This window comes from Bactrocera latifrons, unplaced genomic scaffold (assembly GCF_001853355.1).
Source record: "Bactrocera latifrons isolate USDA-ARS-PBARC rearing strain unplaced genomic scaffold, ASM185335v1 scaffold_188, whole genome shotgun sequence".
Classification (NCBI taxonomy): domain Eukaryota; kingdom Metazoa; phylum Arthropoda; class Insecta; order Diptera; family Tephritidae; genus Bactrocera; species Bactrocera latifrons.
In genome coordinates, this window is record NW_017535385.1 from 493,927 (window position 1) to 517,303 (window position 23,377).

Here is a 23,377-nt window from a genome sequence, read left to right on the forward strand (position 1 = left end):
TGCAGACTTACATACATACATACTAACATATTCGACATTAAGATGCCTCATTTTTGTCTCTTCGCTTTTTTGTTGTAAATTTTTCTTCTCCCATTGCCGATTCGTTTCCTTTTCCTATGCCATTTTGTTGTTGTTTTTATAGAGCCAAAATAAGAATGTATATACATACATATGTGGATATACATACATATACATATATATTTTCAAGAAAAATAAATATAAATATTTATTTTATAATTTAGTAATCGAATTTTTCTTTTACATTTTGGTTCGAAAAAGAAACTTAATTCCAAAGATTGGCAATCGGCTGAACAAAGCGAGCTGAAATATTATTTAAAATTATAAAAACCAATAATAATTATTTTTTTATCAAGATTCAAATACAAAATTTAAATCTTAACCCTGTATCCTCACTTTTGCCGCAGAGTATAAATCTGTATTTTCAACACTCACCTTTTCGCTACTGTACAACAAGAAACTAGCAAAATAAAAATCTGTAATTACATACATATATACACATATGTATGTACATACATACATATATCCATACATACATTCAAATATAGCTATCTTTACGTTTTTTGCTTTCTGTTGTGTGCTGGGCATCCTAGTGTATTTTGTTTGCCTACAGATGCGAATATTCATCATCAGGGTAACGGTAATATGCAGGCGCAAAGCAGAAACCCCACGTACATACGTACATACGTATGTATGTATGTATATCACTGCATAATTGCATAGCAAATGTGTACAGTATGTATGTATATATGTATGTGTGTCTTTAACTTTACAGATGCGCTTGTGGCGGCCAGTGTTGGTCCTCTTGCTGCCACAAACGCGTGTTTTCCACTGGAAATAATGCGAGGCCACTCTCAACTGAGCCACATTCTCTCTATGTTGCTTTCCTAGCGCATACATGTGTACACTCTTTCTTTTCACCTATCGCATGAAATTTGTAGCAACCACTCTTTGGTCGTATGCTCTTTCTCTGTGATTTGCCTTGTCCATCCCTTAAAATAGTGGCTCAGTGGCGCAGTTCGGTTTGCAGCATTTGAGCACGAGCTGTGATCACGGCTTTCCACGTCTGCTGCTGGCATAAAAACATATTCTTCAGTTGCACACACACACACAAGCGCACTTTTATATTGGAATTGTATGCCATCGCAATTGGAAAGTGTTTTTCTGGCGGAAACCAAGTTTATGTTGCACACACTCGCTCTCTCTCTTCCTCTCTTATGCTTACTCGCTTCCAGTTGCATTCATTCGCCGCGGTTGGGTGACGCGCTGCTTTTTCCCTATTTTTCATGTTTTTCGCGTCCCGGCGTGTAGTTTGAAAACCGCTTTGGACCGTCGCGCAACATTTTACGGATAAGTGCGCAACTCGTTTGGGGAATCGCGCTTTAGTACAGCTGGATTTCATTGATTGCATGAATTTTAAGTGAAATATTTGGATTATTTCAAAGTTACTTGTGTAGTGCTTATAAAAACAACAAATAAATATTATTTACAATTGTGAACTAATATTTATTGGAAAGTTATACCGAACAAAAGATTCGAGCAAACGTTTGAAAATCGAAAAAAAAAAACAACAAAAACGAAAACAAAATACATATTCAATACAAAAGGATAACAAACCGCATAAGTGATTTTTATTGGTGATTTCATCATTACAGTGAAAATTAGTTCTTTTTTGAAAAATAAAAAAATTCGAAAGGAGCGGATGCTGTGTGTCGTGGAAGTCTGCATCATATGCAATTGAATTTGGATAAACTTTGACTGAATGTACGTATCACTTTAACTTTGAACCTAATATGTGTATGCATGTGAAATTTAGTTTCACATAATACATACATACATATGTATAATAAATGTAATATGTGTCATATAATTATGTGACGAGGAATTTCACAATATTTTTTTTTTTTTTGTCGCCTAAAATGTAAAATAACGTAACATCACTTTTCAAAAGCTTACAGGCGAGGGATTTGAACCACTTATTGAAACAAAATTTGAATTTTGGTTATAAAATGGTTATATATTGGTAAAATGTGAAAGCGGAAGCTAAACATTTTATGTCACATACATACTATATATTTAATATGTTGTAGTAAATATTTTTACTCATATATAATATTGTAAAGAGAGAGAAAAACAATATACATACATCCTTTAAATGTTTATATAAACAAAAAAGTTCTTACAATTTAATAAACCAAATGGAAACGAAACAAATTCAAATAATTAAAAATAGTTTCATATTTACATATATTTATTACAAGTGGTTCTGGCCAGGCGTTGCTGTGATATACATTTTATACTCTTATTCATATAATAAACTATTAAATACAGTGAAAATTTTATTTACGAATAAAGGCGTAAACGATTTTGTCGGTATAAGAATCCATAGGTTGTACTTGATTTTTAATTTTGAATATGTTCAAATAAATTTCATTGGAAAAAACAAGTAATTTAAGGCTAATGATTCAATGTCTGGTTACAAGCGTTTCTGTCCGGTTAATAGAGTTATCCGCTTAATAGATTGTAATATTAATAAAAATCAACAAATGCTGAGACCGGCCAATGTGCATGATTAATGGATATGTGCGCTTAATAAAGCGTCCATTTATAGAGCTTTCACTGTATTTTTTTTATTTATGGATTGTTCTTCCTATTCTATCTTCTATGTTGCTGAAATCCGTTAAGTAGCGTAGGAATCCATCGCAGACAAACAACGTGATAAGTAATTTTTATATATAAAGATATAAGTGTGTGTTTATAAATGTGTTTCTAGAAGAAAGTTAGTGCACAAAGTTTAGTGTAAAATGGCTTTCCGATGCTTCCTCAATTAATATTTCAAACAATCTATTTTCCAAACTCATTGTTTTTGTTGTGAAATAGAACTCGTCTTAGCTACAGTATAGAGCTTTGCAGTTCACGGGATTAGATGAAGTGTCAAAATTAGAAATCTGTCTTTTAAAATCTCAAAAAGCAATGCCGTACTGTATCAGGAACATATCAGCTCAAATCAAAGTGGCCCTGAAATATTTTTTATTTTATTAAGTTTGCCATGGAGTTTGTAACACCCAGATGGAAGGGTCGGAGACCCTGTAAAGTATATATATAAATGATCAGTATGTCGAGCTGAGTCGATTTAGCCATATCCGTCAGTCTGTATATATTCGAACTAGTCCCTCAGTTTTTAAGATATCCTTTTGAAATTTTGAAAACGTAATTTTCTCTTTAAGAAGCTGCTCGTTTGTCAGAACTACCGATATTGGACCACTATAACATATAGCTGCCATACAAACTGAACGATCGAAGTCAAGTTCTTGTATGGAAAAGCTTCACATTTGACAATGTATCTTCACAAAAGTTGGCACAGGTTATTTTCTAAGGTAATAACGTAATATACGAAGATGTTGTTCAGATCGGATTACTATAGCATATATCTGATATACAGACTGAACGATCGCAATCTGGTGCTGGCATGGAAAACTTTTGCATTTGACAAGGTACGAGTATATTCATGAATTTTGGTATAGATTACTTTCTAAGAGAATATTGTAATCTCCAAATAAATTGTTCACATTGGATTACTATAGCACATAGCTCCCATACAAACTGAACACATATGTAGTTACTAAAAGAAATGCACCTGTGAGAGGTATATTAGCTACGATGCAGCCAAAGTTAACATTTTTTCTTGTTTTTTCTAAAAAAAAAAATAAGACTACATTGTCCAACAAATAGAGTCTACCACATTTGTAACTTCGGACACATGCGTGTGGATGTGTTAAATTTGACTGATTTGGATGCCAACCAAAACCACAGTTAACAACTTTCCTTCAGATATTTGGTTAAAAAGAAAGTGATTAAAACACTAACCACTGTCTTTAAGGCAGCAGGCAGTAGCATTGTTTACCAAGCTCTTCGCAGGCGCCAGCTTCGAAATCTTAATCGTCTGCATTTATTAAAGGTATACAACAAGCAGTTTACTTGTATGTGTAAGTATTTCAAGACTTTTCCTACTCTTCGTTTCTATTTCCACATTTTTTACTTTTTTTTTAGCGTTACATAAATCAGTAAGGCCTCCCCTCAGCGCAAACCATTAATCTTAATCTAACAAAGGCAACAAATTTAACAAAAAAAAAAAAAAAGCTCAAAACAACTTTAAAAAATTTTAAAATCATTAGCCACTCCAACTTGGCTTGATATGGGTAGGTGAAATTGTACAACATTAATGACATGGTTTTGTACTTTTGGTGGCAACTGTTGCACGCGCAGCTGCATGCTCGCGGCAAAGAGGCAGCGAAGCCTAACTTCCGCTAAGTCCACTACTACCTACTATAACCGCTAGTACAGCACAACAAAAACGCCCATTTTTAGTTTGAATTTCTATGATTTATTGTTGTACTTATAAAGATGCGTATGTGTGCATAAGTAGGAGCACATAAATATTTGCTGCATGGCGACCCTAATTTCAGAAACAACAATAAATTTGGAAACTTTTCGGCTCAAGTGCGCGCTTTCTGGCTTTGTTTACATGCAAATGAAGTGGCTCGAGGAAAGCGCTGCACCAATAATGCCATCAACGGCAAGGCGCTCGACAATTCGGGTGTGAATACTCTATTGGCTTGACGGTTTGACGGCCCTTTCCGTTCTTTCACTTTTCAATCTGTATGCTTACAAATGCATGCATGTGTGTGTGTGTGTGTTAAGGCAGCCAATACAAAATAACAGAATTCTGTTAAGCAAAAACGCACTTCTCCTTTGACAGAGTGAGCTGCAATTGGACATCCCCTACTTGAGAACGATTTTTTCCCGCCTTCACTTCAAAACATAGTGTCCGTTTTAGGCAACAACAATGTAAACAAAATTCCTATGAAAAATGTGATCTTCGCTTTTCGATTTGATAAACAAAACACAACAATTTCAACACTTTTCCGAAAAGCCACGCAACACAAAACTCGCGACAACAACAACACTGCTGTTCAATGTAAACATTTTTTTTTTTGTTTACAAACACTTTTTTGTGAAAGACATTATGAGCGCGTTGCAGCTGCACGCCGCTAGAAGACAGCGATCGAATGTAGAGCTGCGTCTATATTCTCAAAAGATAGCCATCGCACGTAACCAAGCCGAAGACACACATATGGCACATATACATGTGCACACGTCAATGCATATTATGTGTTTCTCAAAAGTTGCTGTTGTTGCAATAAGGTCTTGGCCACACTTGGCTGCTTTTTCGCCTGAGCTATTTTTTATTTCTTCGTTTTTTCTTCGAAAATTTTGTTGGCCTGGGTCAAATGTTTAACTTCATTTCGTTTGTTTGTATTTCCGCTATAAATCTGTTGATTTATGTGTGTGTGTGTGTGTGTGTGCGTGCAACGCTTCGCTGGCAGCAATTAAATGTCGCAACAATCGCACAGTGCAGGGTCCACAGAATCGGTTGGGACTGTGGGTTTTTATCTGGCGGCATGCATGCGGGCACTTACCTCTAAACAAACACGCTCACACTTATGCATATATGCGTGTGTGTATGTGTGTGACTCGCACCTTTGCTTACTCTCTCCATAGTTGGAGGATCCATAGACAGCTGCGCCTATCCCTCTGTGGCATCACGCATAATTTACAATGTTTGTTGTAGCGCCATGTTGCACGCGTGAACTCACGTGTATCTGTGTTGTTATGTTGCAAGCACTGTACAACTTCATAGTTTATTTTTTGAAAGCCTTGAAACCCGCTTGATGGCACTTAGCACTGTTGACACTGACACTGATAAATGTGTGCTTTGTTGTTGTTGCTGCTTGTGTCTAACCACATTTAAGAGAGAGTATTAGACGTTTGCATCTTAGCATTTACTTGCTCTCTTTATAAATTGATGATAAACATATTTATAATATGTTTTTAAGAGAAGTAACTTTATTTTCCAAAAAATCAAGTATTCTACTAAGGGGTTACATGTGTTTTTGGGTTTCTAAAAGTCGAATTTCTTATTGCCTTGTTCAATTCTACAACAACACCTCTAGAATATTGTCCTAAATTTTCAAGTTGATCCGAGAAATAGTTTCGGAGATACAGCCTGGGGAACTTGTGCGTTCGAGGGCAGCTAGGCTAAGTGCGCTTGACGGTAACTGTATTTCTCGGTTGGCAAGACTTCTCGGGAACTACTCAACCGATCATCATGACAATTTACCCTGGTCTTTGAAATACAAATTTTAAAGACTTGGACGTAGGATTTTTTTCGATTACAACTATTTGGAAAAAAATGTCTCGAAATTTTAATTTTGTTTTGTGAAAATGTCTGCCAAAAATCTAATTTTCAGTCCTTTTTTCCCTCGTTCTAAGTTAAGGTTTCAACTAAAACCTGTATTTTTTCACTTTAGATCCTATAAGGAGTTATCCTGCCAAGGCGGATAACTTTTTTTCGAGGGGTCACCGGTTTCGCAATGACCGAGTTTAAAATATTTTTTTCCGAAAATTCCCAAAATAGTGTATGTGTGTAACAATAAAATATTTAATTTTTTATATCAGAAAAAATTTTTTGAAAAAAGTCGGTTTTTTATTGGAGGAAACTAATGTAACCCCTTAACATTGTTGCCTCTCTAGCAACAAATTTTGTAGCTATCGTATTGTATATGCAATTATGTTGCCTACATTTCGGCGCGAACATTAAAAGTACATACTTCAATTAATTAATTAATTACTTAAAAATAAAATCTTCAATAGATTTTAAAACAAGGGCGATGTATAAAATATTTTCAATAAACAACAAAGTTTACCCATCAAATATGTTTATGAACCGCGTTAACAGCAATTTCCAAGCTATAATATAACTTCAATAATGAAGGAGCTTAGCCGCCATAGCACACGCCCACATACTTTCTATGCTGCGACCCTTTGAGTTCAACCATTCTATTTTTTCTTTTTTTTAAATTTTTTTTTATTATTTTTTTCTTTTTTTTTTTTTTTTANTTTTTTTTTTTTTTTTATTAAACTTCACAGAGAGAAAAAATAGAATTCTGGCAAACCTCAAGTACTCCAAAAAAAGCTTGTAGGCGCTAGAACACTTCAGTTAGCGCGTGGGCTTCGCCACTTAAAACTCGATAAAAAAATCAACATGCTGATATTGTTAGGGAAAACTCTTTTTATTGCTGCTCGTTAAATCTTGTTTTGCGTCTGAGCGAAAAGTTCACATCTATGATTTGGAAGTACATCACCACAAAGCATTAAACAAAACGAGCTTCAATTAATACCAACCGAAGTAACGCCGTTGTAAAAATTCTGACCAGCGCTGAGTGGTTAGACACTTCATAACGCTTACAAATTCTGTGAAAATATTTTTTTTATTTATGTTTTTCATTTTGATTTTTTTGTTGCACACATTCTAATGAACTTAATTTGTTGCTGGTCGCTGCCGGTGCCCTTCAGCCTGCGAGTCACCCGAAAAGCAAAAGGAGCACAAAACCCAAACCCATTATGATAGGGCTACTGGCCATCAGGCAATGCGGCAGCTAAAGCCACTTTTTCGGTCATCAACGTCGTCGAGGTCGGCCCACTCATTCCCTTTAAGCACTCGAATCACTTCACCGGTTGCGGTAGCCAGCCGACCGCTGCAGAGTGGGCAGTTAAAAGTTTGGTCAGGCAATCGTAGGGTACAGGCTGAGGCAGCTTGTAGTACAGAGCAACTCGAACTGATTTAGAATATTTGTAACTGTAAGTGTATGTGTATGTGTTGGCTCTTTATGAATAATGGAGATGAGGAAGCAGCTAGCTTCACCCTTCGTATAAATTTACTAACGATGTTTTACTACATAAAACTCATGACTTACATACATACACACACACACACAGATAAAGATTTACACGTCTTTATGCAGATCAAAGTGAGCTACTGGCGCTAATCGCCTGCAATTATTGTAACATAACGGCGAATTCGTTGCTCGCTGCGATGTTGCAACACCGTTTTGTTGTGGTTGTTGTTGTATTCATATAAAAGGGCAAAGAATTCGAAAGTAACCGCAATGCATGGAATGCAAACAATATAAAATTTTAATCAAACTCAGTCAGTCACTTGAAGGAAATGTGAAAATTTGCTTAATTTTTCATGTTTTACTTCTCTAAGTATTTCTTTCATTATAAATTTCGAATAAATTGATCTTTAAGTAGTGCCTTTCAAAATATTGTGAAATTGTCTGCTTTTTTGATTAACTTGTTCAAGGCTTTTGATGAATATCAATATCTCCGCTTTTGTAAAATACGAACGTGTATGAGTATGTGTGTGGTGCAATCGGGTTTTGTGTGCCAGCAATTTCCCGGAAATATGCTTAGAGCATAAAAGTAATTGGCTACAAGAAATGGAAAATGCATGCACACACACACATAGGTACGCAAGCATGCATATTTTGTAAGCGAAAATCGACACGTGACTGATTACCTAGAGATAATGGACTGCCAGCGGCCGACAGCCAGCGCTTGTGCGTCCGTATTACTTATGCACACATGCACTCGCATATAGACACATATGGATCGAGGCCAATTTTCTGGCAATTCAAAGCGTTAGGCAATTTAAAACTCAATTTATTCGGCGTGTGCCAAATCTCCCCGGTAACGGGCATTATTTGCATAATAACTTTATTACAATGCATGCATTTCAAGAGTGTTTCCATTTACAGGCCTACATATTTAATGTAGATTGGTTATTATTTAAAAAAATCTTAAAAACATAAAAAAATTAAAATAATAGTATATTTAAGGGGTTACATGGGTTTCGTCGAGCAAATAACAATTCGTGTAGCATAATAATGTCTCGCTCGCTTCCGTTCTGGAAATTTCGATGTGAAAGATTCACCTCGCTCTGGTCGACCTATCGTTGAAAAAGCCCATGAAATTGTGGAAAAGATCGACCAGGACAGGACCGTCACATAAGCAGCCATGACATAGCCAAGGCTGGCTACAAAAGGAAGCTTGATGTTTGATTACCACACGAATTGTCTGAAAAATTTAATGGACCGAATCACCATCTGCGATTCTTTCCTGAAATGAAACGAAATCGAACCATTTCTGAAGGAGATGAAAAGTGGATCAAATACGACAATAATGTGCGAAAAAGGATCATGGTCCAAGCGTGGTGAAGCACAACAAATAGTAACAAAACCAGGATTGACGCTTCGAAAGATTATACTGAGTGTTTGGAGGGATTGGAAAGGAATCATCCAATATGAGCTGCTCCAGCCTAGTCGAACGATTGATTTTACATTTTACCGTCAACAAATGGTAAAATTGAAGCAAGCATTCGAAAATAACGGTCAGAATTGATCAACAGAAAGGGCTTCGTCTTCATAAGGACAGCGCTAGACCACTCACATCCTTAATGACTCGGTAAATACTGGTAGAGCTTAGCTCGGAAGTTTTGATGCATCTATCTTTTTTTCGGTCAATGCAGAACTCCCTTAATGGAGTAAAGTTGGCTTCAAGAGAAGCCTGTGAAAATAACTTGTCGAGGTTTTTCGCCGAGACCTCAGAAAAGGTTTACACTGGTGGTTGACCAAAATGGTACATATTTGGCTCATTAAAGTTCATTATACATATAAAAAAAAATTTTTTTTAAATAAAAGAAAGACTTTACTACTACTAATATTGTTTGTCAAAAAAGTCCTGCGGTATTTTCGCTAGTTGGCGCTGAGAGCGCATAGTTCTAGTTTTATTCGTCGCATCGGGTCATGCTATACCTTTTTGGAAAGCTCATTTCACGCGCTAACGCGTGTTTGATTGATCTTTTAAGTCGTTTGTGAGTTATAGTGTCGCAAACATGGAGCAAAATAAAGAGAAAATACGGCATATTTTACAGTACTACTACGATAAAGGCAAAAATGCATCTCAAGCCGCCAATAAAATTTGTGCAGTTTATGGAYCCGATACAGTTTCYATTTCCAYCGCACAACGATGGTTTCAACGTTTTTGTTCTGGTGTAGAGATGGTCGAAGATGCTCCACGCTCCGGAAGGCCTGTCGTCGAAAATTGCGAAAAAATCGCTGAATTGGTCGAAAGAGACCGGCATAGTAGCAGCCGTAGCATCGGTGAAGAGCTGGGCATGAGTTTTATTTTATTTTTTTTTTATGAACAATTGAAAATTCAATAAAAATATACCGCAAGCCTTTTTTGACAATGTATATACAATGCTTTTGAACCAACATAAGACACTCCGCTTTTCAGAAAGAAACTTTCCGTGGACGCCACTATTTGAGCAAGACCATACATTCTTATAACTATCGCTCTACAGCTTTAGTAAATGTACCAACCATTTTACAACAACTCATACAAACATACAGCAGTACATGCATACATACACCTCCAATATGTTTATTGCCATTTAACTGGAGACACAAAAAAATGTCTGACAAAAGTAAGTGCAAAGCTGGCGCCGCACGTTTTTCTAAGTGTGACATATCGTGCAGCGTCTGGCGACGAACAACCAAAAACTAAGTGCATTTGCAACGCTGAGGAAGCGAGCAAGCAGCCAACCAAAGTCACACTCCAACACACGTCGCGCACACAACACACGCTAAACCCATCTGCCGATATTTCAGTTAACCGCCGGAGCTTACCTCCACCGGTACTGGCGTCTAGCGCCAATAGTTTAGAATTTGTGGTTTTGTTTGCATTTAAATTGATGTTTGACACTGTTTTGATTGTCTGGCGGCGCACTCCACAAATAGCTGCAATTGCCAGCGATGCCTTGTCGCAAATGTGAGTGTAAGTCGGGGTTTACCTACAGTGCCTTAGCTTTATGAAGACCCTGTATGAATTTAGCATTGCTTTTTGCAAAATATTTGTTCTCTATCATTAACTTATTGAGCGAGAAGATGCATGTATGATACGTGCATCAACTGTCACGTCGTCGTTGCAAACCTACCTTTTTAAAATTTAGGCGTTCAATGAAGTTTCGGGAGATATGGCGGGAAAGCCCCAAAACTGGTTGAAAAATATGATAGAAATTTGATAAAGTAGTCAGTCTGTTGTCAAAATTTTCTTACAGAGCATGTACCCACGCATACACCACATATTCTGCATTGTGTCTGATAATGGCTTTTAATTTGTTATAAATTACAGTCGCATTATTTCAAATAAAGCCGTGGGTGGTCGTACGTGCGGAGACTTCCATCCGAAGGAAAGCTATTTTTCTAAAAAACTCTGTACATTCAGAGTGTCTACTCACACAAATTAGTTGCCTCCAAATTGCTGTGCGCTTTGTGTGTTTCTGGTGAGTACATTAATTTAATCGCGCCGCAATTGAAGTGTGTTTTTTTCGTTCTTTTTTGCGTTTGTTCCAATTGCAGCCAGTTCACAATACAATAATTTTTACGATACCTTGCTGCACCATTTACTCGTACATCAATGCCTGTATGCGAGCATAAATATCGCGTGTTCACCTGACGGAGCAGCCGCAACTGCTGTTGTTGTTGTATTCTGATTTATCCAACCGCCTTGAGGCCATTGACCCGGCCACTCCTTTATTTATATCCTTTAATGGATTCGAGTTTTATTTGAAATGCTACAATATGTATTTGTTGTAAGAGCATAAAGTCGTAAGCATAAATTCACGGCCCCCAGGAGCTCAGTCCCCTCTTAGAGTACAGCAGAGTAAGTGCAATTTCCTGCCGCGCGATTTTGCCACATTTTTCAAATTGCTGTACTAGTGCGTTTTTAATAAATTATATGCCGCCATGTGTCCTGAGCGCGAAAGAGCGCGCTGCCGCTGCAAGATTGTGGCGTATTTGCGGGGCTTATGCGCTCCACTTCACACCCACATTCAAATCCGTTGTTATTCACTACTTCCCTATTGACAATTCGCAGTCTGCTGTCGCCCGGTTGCTGTCCCCACCACATTTTACGGTTATAGGCGCATTTGCCGACCATAAAGTAACTCGCTTTGTGGCGTGGCATGCTTCACTGCAACGCAGACATGAAGCGACAAGGCTCGGACTAGAAACGGAAATACATAAAGGTCTGGTTAGTGTATGTATGTATTTATGGTATATATATGAAGCTGACTGGCCTGTTTGGTGCACTGTTGCACGACTATGTGCGTGTCCCAGCAGCGATACGAGAATTATGGATTATTATTATTGTTTTTCGAAACGCGCAGGTTGTTGTTGTTGCTTGGAGTGCATGTGTCACCATTGCGATCATTATCGCCGCACTATGATTATTTAGTGGAATTTTTTACAACAGTAATTGCAGTTGCAATATTGAAATTAAACTCCCTAAAGCCAGAAATGGCGGCACAGAGCAGCCCAGTTACTTAATAATACTGCTGTCCGCTCACCTCCCCATATTTCTTTAATATATGACTTTAACGGTATAGTGAAGCTTTACATACATAATCCTTAATGCACTCATCGCCTAAATCAATTTCAATGCCATAACAAAATTACTCATAAATTTTAAAGCAATCAGAAATCAATTCTTCTTCTTCTTTATTGGCCAAATCAGTTATTTAACTCAATAATGTAAAAAACCCATAAATTCAGCGCGCTAGTTAACCCCAAAGCTTCAGCCTCCATTTTCTTCTGCACACTATAACCCTTATTCGACCGCTTCAAATAGCCAATCAACAGTTTTTTCTTTAATTTCCGGCCTCTAGCGCCTTTTCAATATTTCCACCACCCTTTCTTGAATTGTTTGTTAAATTTTATGTTCACCATAATGGCAAGCAATTAAACTGATTATCTAACCCGTTAAATACTATTTATGTAGTCTACATTTAGGCGCAGCTACCGTATGTTAAACTTTTCCGCAGGACATTAATGCGAGTTGTGGTCCCTTTTGGCTTTTCGGGGTGACTTATTCGTTGTTCTAGTGCCTCACCACCTGCGGTTTACAAATTGCCTTATTATCTAAAATAGTCTAATAGTTATTTGTACTTAAATTTACTTCTAATTTGGAAGCATACACTGAAAACAATTAGTTCTTTTACCAAGATAAGCGACGAATGTCGTGAAATGAATTTTTATGAAAATCCTAAAAATTTGCTAGCATTTATAAAAAAAAAAAACAAACTGCTGTTAGACAAACTTCCAACAATTCCTTAATACTAAAATTTTTTATTATCCAAAATATTTTTTTAACTCTCTAGGTCTAAAAGTCTTTTCGTGTTTTGTCAATAGATTCCGTTGCAGTCATATATCTCCAGTGCTACCACATTGTGTCATACCATAGAGTATTGTCAATACTGTGCGAAAAAATTCATGATCCAAGCGTGGTGAAGCTCAAAAAATGGTCGAAAAGCCAAAATTGACGACTCGAAAGTTTTTCGCCGAGAAACCAGAAATTTTTTACAATGAGTGAATAAGGTAGATAATAGAGGAAAAATTGCAAAAAGTGGTCAACCAAAATAGTAAATAGTTCATTATAAATATAAAAATATAAGTTGAAGTTTGATAAGAAATACGAAAAGACTTTTTCCACTAACCAATTTATACTATTTCAGAAATATAATAATAGATACAAGCAAAACTTCTTTGAAACAATTTTTAAAATTCTCTAATGTCACAATTACACAACTAAAATTTGTTTTATTTCTCGCGGTGTAAATAATGTGCCACATATATCCACTCTTCAGCATGCTTCTTCAGCTGCCTGTGAATGTCGGCATGTGTGCATTTTCAGTTGTGTCATAAAACAATAACACTTTTTAGACAATGCCGCCGCTGGCTGTCTCTCCAAACGCATTTTCCTCACGTGCAGCGCGGCGGCAGTGTGTATTTTATAGACGACCGACCCTCTCTGCTCGGCCTCCGCTTATTGCACACGAATGTATGGCCAGTGTTTGCGGGTGGTAGCTGCGTGCCAGGGGCACCGAATTTCGTCAATTCTTCATTGCATCGCATGTTCAACACACGTTTTTTAATTACGCTTCCGCAACTATTTTTTGTCTAGTTTTAATTTATTTCCTGACTGACGCCGACAAATTACGAACCACAATGGCTGCTCACGCACCCTTTACAGCCGAAAAAGCGAGGGGAAACTAAAGCACAAACCAATTGAGGTGAACAGTTGCGACAGTTAAGATTCCGAGGTGTTATTTTGATTAGCTAAAGCGGGCTTTCGTGATATTCGGTTATTTTAAAATTCGTTTTTATTGTTTCTAAGTATGTGTGTGACGCTTAAGTGCTTCAATTAAGTGCGAGTCTAATCCTAGGCGTATGTTAATTTCGTTTTCCAGTTTGTCTGCATGTGGGTTCGCTGTTGCGTGTATTGTCTTTGAGGAGTGGTGCCAGTGTGCACTTCCTCACACTGGCCACTAGTTTTCTCACACAAGCGGTTAAATACTGTTAACAACTTGCAGGTCATTTGCGCAAGCGTTTCAGCAGCGTCATAATCAACGCCATTAAACAATTAAGCTAAATATAGCAGAGTTGTCTGACCCAGTCTATTTTTAACATTCTAATGCTGGAGTTGCTCATCTCTTTGTGATGAATTATCTTGAAGACATCACTTGCCATTAATTTGTCGTAATTAAAGTTGCAGCCTCGTAATCCAACATACATATACATTAAATATATTCACAGTGTCCTCTCAGCGGCTTAGTCAGTCTAAGATGTTGTAAATTGCTTTGAAATGTATAATATTGGCACTTTGCTAGATGTTTGTTCCAGCATAAGAATCTATGTTTCTCGCTTACTTCTCAAAGAACAATCCAACAGGCAAACTATTGGAAAGTTCTACAAGTCTTCTCCAAAGTACGTCTTTATTTCACTAGTATTTTTTATAGAAACGCAATCGGAGCTTGCTGTAAAAAAGATAAGTTCCATATATTAAGTAGTCGAAAGAGTCTTTTCGTATTTCTAATCAAACTTCAACTTATTTTTTATATTTATAATGATCTTTAATAAACTAAAAATGTACATTTTGGTCGAACTCTTTTTGCCATTTTTCCGCTAGAATCCTTATTTCATCAGTGAAAAATTTTTCTGGTTTCTTGGCGCAAAACTGCGACAAGTTTCACAGGCTTCTCTTAAAGACAACTTTACTCCATTAAGGGAGTTCTACATTGACCGAAACAAATGGTAGTCCGATGGTGCAAGGTCAGGACTATGTGGTGGATGCATCAAAACTTCCCCAGACCAGCTCTTCCAGGTTTTGCCGAGTCTTCAAAGATGTATGTGGTCTAGCGTTGTCCTGAATGAAGACGAGGTCCTTTCTGTGGATCAGTTCTGGCCGTTTTTTCTATTACTTGCTTCAATCTCATCAGTTGTAAAATGTAGAATCAATCGTGTCGAGTCAATCGTTCGATCAGGCCAAACCCACCAATCACTCCGCATAACCCTACGCGGCGTCAATCCTGGCTTTGCGACCATCTGTTGAGCTTGATCCACTTTTCGTCTCCTGTTATCATTCGCTTTAGAAATGATTCGATTTAATTTCGTTTCGGCAAAGAATCGCAAATATTAATTCGGTCCATCAAATTTTTCACAGGCAATTCATGTGCTAACCAAACATCGAGCTTCTTTTTGCAGTCAGCGTGTTTTAAATGGTTCAAAACCTTTGTTTGGTGAATGTTAAGTTCCTTAGCGATGTCATGGCTGTTTATGTGACGGTCCTGGTCAATCTTTTCCATAATTTTTCCATAATTTCATGGACTTTTTCAACGATAGGTCGACCACAGCGAGGTGAATCTTTCACATCGAAATTTCCAGAACGGAAGCGAGCGCACCATTGTTGTACTACACGAACTGATACAGCATCGTATCCGTAAACTTCAATTTCATTGGTCTTCCCTTTTTTAAGCAAAAACTTCGGTTCTGCTCCACGCTCAGAACGTTCTTGGCGTTTGTGGATCACTCCATCAAACTTACAATTCAATATAACTTACTTAGGGAAGTCAAAATGCAATGCTCCCAATTTTTCGCCGGTCTACTGTACGCTACTATCAAAGACTTTTGTCACGGTTTTTCGCAACATGAATTTGTACTTTGCACAAACTGATGAACTTTCATGGATTTAATTGCAATTGCAAATGTTGCTCGTGCGCAACAGTCTTCCAGCGACAATAGATGCGTCTGCTAAGCGCCGCTCGCGGGCCTTTGTGGCTCTGTTGCGTGTGCCTCAGATGATTATTCGTGCTTTCCGCCTTCTTTGCTGTCAACTCAGATCTGTAAAAGTATGCAAATTGTGTTGTTGTTGTTGCATTGTGTCGCTGCCACAGTGCATGTTGCATAATTACTCTGCTGACCCTAATCGCGCTCGAAATAGACGCGCTTACTGCGTCGCACAAATATCTCTGACAAAGCAGGCAGCAGCAGAAATAAAAGCAGACAACAACATGAAAAGCAAACGCTATGCGAACTGTTACTGTCATGTAATTAAAGCAACAACAACAAGGAATTACGTGCACTTTCAACTCTAATTCCTTGCGTGGCAGCGGCACGCAACGGCATTTCGGGCGCTCATATGCATCGCCTGTTGTTGCTGCCGCGCATTGTTTGTGATGCAGCTACTTGTTGTTGTTTTTTTTTTCATTTTCCACCTAATACGCCATGAATCGGCTTCCACATGGCGAGCAGAAGTGGCACATTCCGCGCTGGTGCCGCCATAGCCAGCGAATTTTTGCTGTTTTTGTTGTTGTACGCTGCTCCTAATGCCTGCCGCCTGCTTGCCAGTGTCATCCGTGCGCGCCACGCACCAATTCCTCAACACGCATTTTCAAATATTAAAGCACACACACACACACACACACTGATGCAACATATGCATGTAAATCTCTTAATTTCCTCATTGCGCGCAAGCAACAGTGCGGCGGGCTGTGAGTGTGTGCGTGTGCTGATGATGCACTCACCCGTTTGCGCCAGCAAGCGCGATTAGGACACAGATTAAGACACCAGCGATTGAACTTTAAGTTCAAATTTAATGGCATTTGCCGAGCGACTGATTCGGGCGTTGACAACGCGTTGTGGCAACATGCATGGCAAGCGGTTGCTGCAGCGGGATCCAGCTCGAACCGTTGGGCCGAGCGCTGGCAGCTTAGAGTTGTTGGTGCCAGATGACCTTACGAACCCTGTTTTTGAAGTTCGCTTGTTTTGTTTGTTGTAATCGCAACGGTTACTTTGTGTGCCGCTTGTAATGCCTCATAATCTTTCGTTTGAATACCAGCCGCAGTTGTTTTTGTAGTCATGTTAAATTCGAAAAATAATGAAATTATTTCCCTCCTCTTTATGGAAGAATTCCTAGGCTCTGAGTATTTATTGGATTTGATTTGAGTTTCTGACACTTTTACACGCACACAAAGATTGAGAGCAGTATTCATGTATGTATGTATGTATATGTTTATTTATATGTGTGAGCTATAATCGCTGACCTATATAAAATATGATGCTTCAATGAATGTGTCGCACACACACGCACACTTTAAATAGAAATATTTTCCAATTTTTAATCAATTTTCAAATTTCACAAGTTCTAGGGGTGGGGTTTCCTTGAAGCTGTTTCAGCTTTGACACTTCGCAGACCTTATGGCTTAAAATCTTTTGTTAAGTCGCAACTACAAAGATCTGTTTAACTTCTGATTTATGGAACACGTTCCTCGAGAGCTTTAATGTGATAGAAGCAAAGTGATGCGAAGTTATACATACATATGAATTATACACATTCCGACACAAAATCTACATATATTTTACTTATTTAAGTGAATAAGAAGCATGTATGCTCATTTGAAGATAAGACTTCGTCGTTCTAAAACTCGTACAATGCTTTAGTGGGAGATCCAAGTAGAGTAATTGAAGCCGTTCGATCTTTCCAGATGTCATCGCTTCACTCTATGTGCTTTTGAAAAGCACATCATATTCGGATGATGAAAGAAGATACGACGTTTTCGAGCCAAATTTTATTCAGTGATGATGGACCGTTGGAATCTTAGGTCCACATTCCTTCAAAAATGATGCCGATGAGAACGTAACCGTTAATGGCAAAGGCGATCGTTATCGCGCCATGATAACCGACTATTTGCCTGAAATTGAAGCTCGGGATCTATGGATTTATTGATAGAACACTACGGTGAGCAGATAATTTCACGTTTTAGGCCGGTCGATTGCCCCCAAGATCGTATAATATTTGCTGTGGGGATATGTAAAATCTAAAGTCTATGCGACAATCCCCATTCGATCAAGGCCCTGGAGCAAAACATCACGCGTGTTATTCGCGAGTTACCAGTCAAAACACTCGAAAGAGTCATTGAAAATTGAAGTCAATAAATGGAACGTCTAATCCTCAAAAATTTCAAAGAATCCTCTTTCGACTGATAATAAGCATTCCGATTAAATTTGAAGTTTCGGTGTTTTTCTTCAAAAAAGTGGGGAACCTCGAAATGGATCCCTATGAGCCAATGATATTCGGATGATGAAGGGTCTGAATTTGTATTACAGAATCTGAGATTTAGGTGGCATTAGTTTCGAAAAATATAAATACAAATACAAATTGATTAATTAATATACATTAGTTTTACTTCTTCTGGAATATCCAAATGCCTAAACCACATCGACTACTAGTACCACTACTTGAATCTAACTTACAACTACTTGAAACTGTTGTTACTCTTTGGATATACACACAAATACAAAAAATGTTTCGCGAATTCACAGGATTTCATTTTATACTGGATACGTGCGTAAAAATTATGAAATTTGTAACTGAACACGAAATACATTTTCAATGAAAAGGGAAAATGCGCCGTCTCCAATAGATACAAACGCATAAGTACACACACAGCCGTGCAAGACTCGGTTAAGTTCTTTCCATTGTTCGAGAGTTGAAAATTTCATGCTCGTGATTTTTGTGGCATTTCTACCCTTGATCGCCACAGGCAGGCACAACAACAATCAACGAGAAATTTGAAGCCATAAAGCCAAGTCGCATTCGACTGATGGCGGTTGACTATATGGCACGTACATACATATGTACAAACGTATGTATGTATGTATATGCTGACTAACTGAGCGACTGACTTGACTGCCTGCCGTTTTAACGTTGGAGTGTTGTCTACTAAGCGCGCTACCTACTTTCAGGTTATGTTTACCAAAACGTCAAACCTTCGCAAATGACAGGGAAAACCAATGAAGGAATTTCTTTTTGGTTGTTTGAAATTTTGCCAACGGAAAACTACGCGCTTGCAACTTCTCGCTTTCYAATGCCTTGTTTTTTGTCTTCTCGCTACCTGAGTGAAAGGTAAACGCAAAGGACATAAATAATTGTTGTGTTTGGCTGTAAACGAGTGAGCCTGTGTGGAGGATTACGTGTATTCTGTTGAACTGAGAGCAGCTCTTTCAGCGCTGCTTGCCTTGTATTGAAAATAGAAACATTCCCTGAAAGAGGATTTGAAAGGATCAACGCGAATGCTAAGCAGTCTTGCAAGCGCTTCTATAAACAGAGGTTGTGCACGTCTTCGCATCGCCATTAGTGATATATTTATTGAAGAAATTGCTTACTTTCTGTGATTTAAACGAAAGCTTCATAAAAACTCTCTAAATAATTTACATATGTGAAAAGGTGTGTTAAAGTTAATCAGAAAAGAACCACGATTCGAAACTCCCGCGCTCATCTTTGAGGATTCCAAAACTAATTAACAACATTGTGAACGAAGAGAATCATACTTTGGYGGCCATTTTTATTTTAATTAATGGTAGTGATTTTTGGATTCATTTTAGGCAACTATGTCAGTTTTTAAATGTTTTCGAAAAACAGCTGATTTAGTTTTGTTGTTTAAATAACAGTAAAAAACACTCATTTGTACCCACAAAACCAGTTTTTGAAGACATAGTACGGATCAGTCTCAATGAAATAGTAAATAATGTATTATCATTGCTTATTACTTTCAGATATTTTCCATAAAACTGTCGTACGAACTCAAGAGACTTGCGAAACCCGCCAAATTTTAACTCAACTCTCACCAAATCTCAAACAAACAACCCTCGTTTAGATATTTATAAAAAATCGGCAGCATAAGCACCGATAACACACAGAAAGATCAACGAATAGCAGCACAAAGCATGGGCGAGCTGGAAGAGAAGGAGACAGGACCATCAGAAACTACAACACAACAAGAGGCAGTTGACGAACCGAAAGAAACCGACAAAATGCTCGAGAAAAAAGAGGATGCCGATGGCGCAGAGCAGCAAACAGAAAATGTCGGCGCAAAAGATAAGAACCCAAGTCCAAACACGGAGAAGAAAAAGTCAGCCAACTCAAAACCAACAACGCCAACACCCAGTACTAAAAAGTCGCCAACWCAATCGGTGGAGAAACTGTCCGCTGGCACTGACGCTGAAGCACAGCCGGTGAAGGCGAATGGTGGTAGTGGTGAGGAGATAATTGACATACCGGATGCCGCTAAAACTGAAGAGGGCGATGAAAAGAAGATCTCCACTGAAGATCGTGAGGTCAAACCGATGAAGATACCGATTGGTGGCTTGAAATTACCCGGTTTCTTTATGAAAAACAAACCCAAGGCTGATGGTGACGGCGCTGATGGCGAACTTTTGGAGCGAGAAAATAAAGATGAGGTGCCAACCGAGGCGCCAAACGGCGACGGCAAACCGAAGAAAGAGGAAAAGCCGCGTAGTAATTTTGGTGAGCGCTTGCGCAACTTTTTCGTGCGYAAACCGGCTGCCGAAAAGCAACAGAACAAACAAACAGCAAATGGCGATGCCGATGCGAAGAGTGGTGAGTTTGCAGCACAAAACATGGTATTTARTTTCGTTTTCTAGACATATAGCTTTTTTTTATGATCTTCAGAAGCTACCGCTGAGGCAGCAGCTGCTGATGGTGAGACAAACAACGCATCGGATGCGGTGCCACAGAAACGCGGTCTTTTGAAYGCCATCAAATTGCCGATTGCCAATATGATACCGAGAAAGCGGACGGATGACGATGTGGAACTGGGTATGGGCAAAGCAGGACTCGCYTCAATGGAGACGCTCGATGACTCGTTGAAAGATCAAGATTGTGTTGATAAAGCGCCCGCTAGGAACAATGGCACCGAAGATCCTGTGAAACTGAAGAAAACCCCAAGTGGTGAAATTAAACAGGAGGGAACGGAAGAGGTGAGTAATCGATATACAGTAGTACATACGAATGTATTTTTATAGTGTTTCAAAAATATACAGCTCACAGTATGATACTAAGTAAAATGTGTTTGGTTTTTAGAAATCTCCCGAGGAGCCTGAAGCACCAATTTCTTTCGCCGAACGCTTGCTTTCATACCGCTGTTCTCCCGATGATGGTCTGATCGTGCTCGGTGTTCTGCTTTTCATCGTTCTCATTGGTGTGATCGGCTATGTTCTCTCTTTGGAGACACTCACCTCACCGCCCGTACGTGAGGGACGTTTCATGGAYGCCGTTACTGGTTGTGGCATGGTTGAGGGACTGCAAGAGGATGGCGCGTTTGCATTCCGTGGCATACCGTATGCCCTACCACCCGTAAATGAACAACGTTGGCGTCCTGCGCAACCCATTGGTGGCATCGATGATTGCTGGAATGGTACCCTGAAAGCGCACAATGTGAGCAATTACTGCACACAGCGATTGGGTAACGGTACCATTGTGGGCGATGAGGACTGTCTGTACTTAGACGTAGTCACGCCACATGTGCGTTACAACAGTCCGGTACCGGTTATTGTGCTGATCGGCGCCGAGACTTTGACTGGTCCATCACCTGGTGTTCTCCGACCATCGGCACGCTATTCACGCTCGCATGACGTTGTGTTTGTGCGTCCSAACTTTCGTTTGGGTGCATTTGGTTTCCTTGCATTGGATGCGCTCACCAAAGATGCCTATCCACGYACTTCGGGCAATTATGCACTCTCCGACATCATTGCCGCGCTAAGGTGGGTTCAACTGAACATCGCACATTTCGGWGGTGATCCCAAAGCCGTGACTTTACTTGGTCATCGCGCTGGTGGTACGCTTGTTTCCGCACTTGTAACCTCYAACAAGATCGAAGGTCTGTATAAGAACGCTTGGGTTTCATCATCGTCGGCCATTTTCCCTGGCAAGCCTTTGGAGGAGTCGGAAAAGCGCAATGAACAATTTGCTAAGTCACTGGATTGCACCGATATCAATTGCTTACGCAGCGCAACGACYGAACAAATTTGGGCCGCCACACCAGACACCTGGTTGCACTTCCCTGCAGACATACCAACCATAGACGAAAATCCCAGTACGCATCATGAATGGCTTGTGTTGGATGGCAGCTTCCTGCAACGTCACCCCGCCGACGCCTGGAAAGAAGAACATACCGGCCAACCGAAACTCGTCATGGGTACAACAGCGCATGAAGCACACAGCGAACAGCTGCGTCAACGTCACGCCAACTGGACTGCCGAAGAGGTACGCGCATTCATTGCAGCCTCGAAAATTGGCGCACTCAATCTAACTGACGAAGCCATACGACTATACAACGCGACAAATTACCGCAACTTAATCGCCATGATTACCGACATACGCACCATCTGTCCGCTCTTAACCAATGCACGTCTGCAACCGTCTGTGCCGTTCTATGTGGTGCAACAAGGTGAGGGAGAGAATCAGTTGGCCACCGTCGATACCGACGTGCTCGCCATACTTGGCCGCTACGAGCCGCATACAGCCGAGCAGCGACGATTCATGTCGTCCATGCAACAGCTGTTCTACTACTACATCTCACACGGCACCGTACCTCAATATGACCCAAGTCGACGAGTGCTGAATATCGCGCAAGATCCATTGCCACAGCAAGATCACCCGAACTGTAATTTTTGGATTAGCCACGATATTGTGCCGCGCTATGCACGTGTCGACTAAGCGGGTCGGTCMAAAKGGCAGAATGACGAGTAACGAAGTATAAGCCGATGTGTTAMGTGAACGAGTAGAGTGTGCGTGGCTGTGGACTTAGAGCGAAATATTTGATACGACAGCAGCAAGAGAAAATGGGAGCCGTGCAGAGTCCAACGTAGCAGCGCATCGACGTTTCATACACAGACTTGCACTCACACACACACATATAAACGAATGCATTTATACGAACTGAACACGTTGAATGACAAGCAGTAGCTCCCAACCAACCCACAAAAACCATATAAAGTATAAAGAAAAGACGGACCACTCATAGGCGTGCTTGGGAAGAATCTAAAAACACAGTGAAAGGTATATGTTGTATGGCGCATGTTTTCTCTGGCGCTTTATATACCGACTTTATATGAAATGTTTACAACTGAATTTCTTCTTTTTATACAATTTTTTTACTCAAAACAAAAACAAAGAAAAGAATGCGAAAGTTTATTTGTTTTTTAGTTTTTTTTTATGCGTAAATAATATGAATTATTAATTATTGAGAATTAATAAA

At 39.2% G+C, this 23,377-nt stretch overlaps 1 protein-coding gene across 3 annotated transcripts; it reads left to right on the forward strand.

The window, feature by feature from the left end:
• Positions 1-1,323: 1,323 nt before the first annotated feature.
• LOC108967439 (neurotactin) lies at positions 1,324-23,122 on the forward strand. Of its 3 annotated transcripts, none has more exons than XM_018930841.1 (4): positions 1,324-1,782; positions 19,875-20,718; positions 20,791-21,098; positions 21,202-23,122. In XM_018930841.1, exons 2-4 carry the CDS (start codon positions 20,046-20,048, stop codon positions 22,834-22,836), a joined length of 2,616 nt encoding a protein of 871 aa, XP_018786386.1. In that variant the 5' UTR covers positions 1,324-1,782; positions 19,875-20,045; the 3' UTR covers positions 22,837-23,122. The 3 variants fall into 3 exon arrangements, with proteins under 3 accessions (XP_018786386.1, XP_018786388.1, XP_018786387.1); XM_018930843.1 differs by lacking the exon at positions 1,324-1,782 and adding an exon at positions 19,452-19,545; XM_018930842.1 differs by lacking the exon at positions 1,324-1,782 and adding an exon at positions 19,582-19,678.
• Positions 23,123-23,377: the final 255 nt, after the last annotated feature.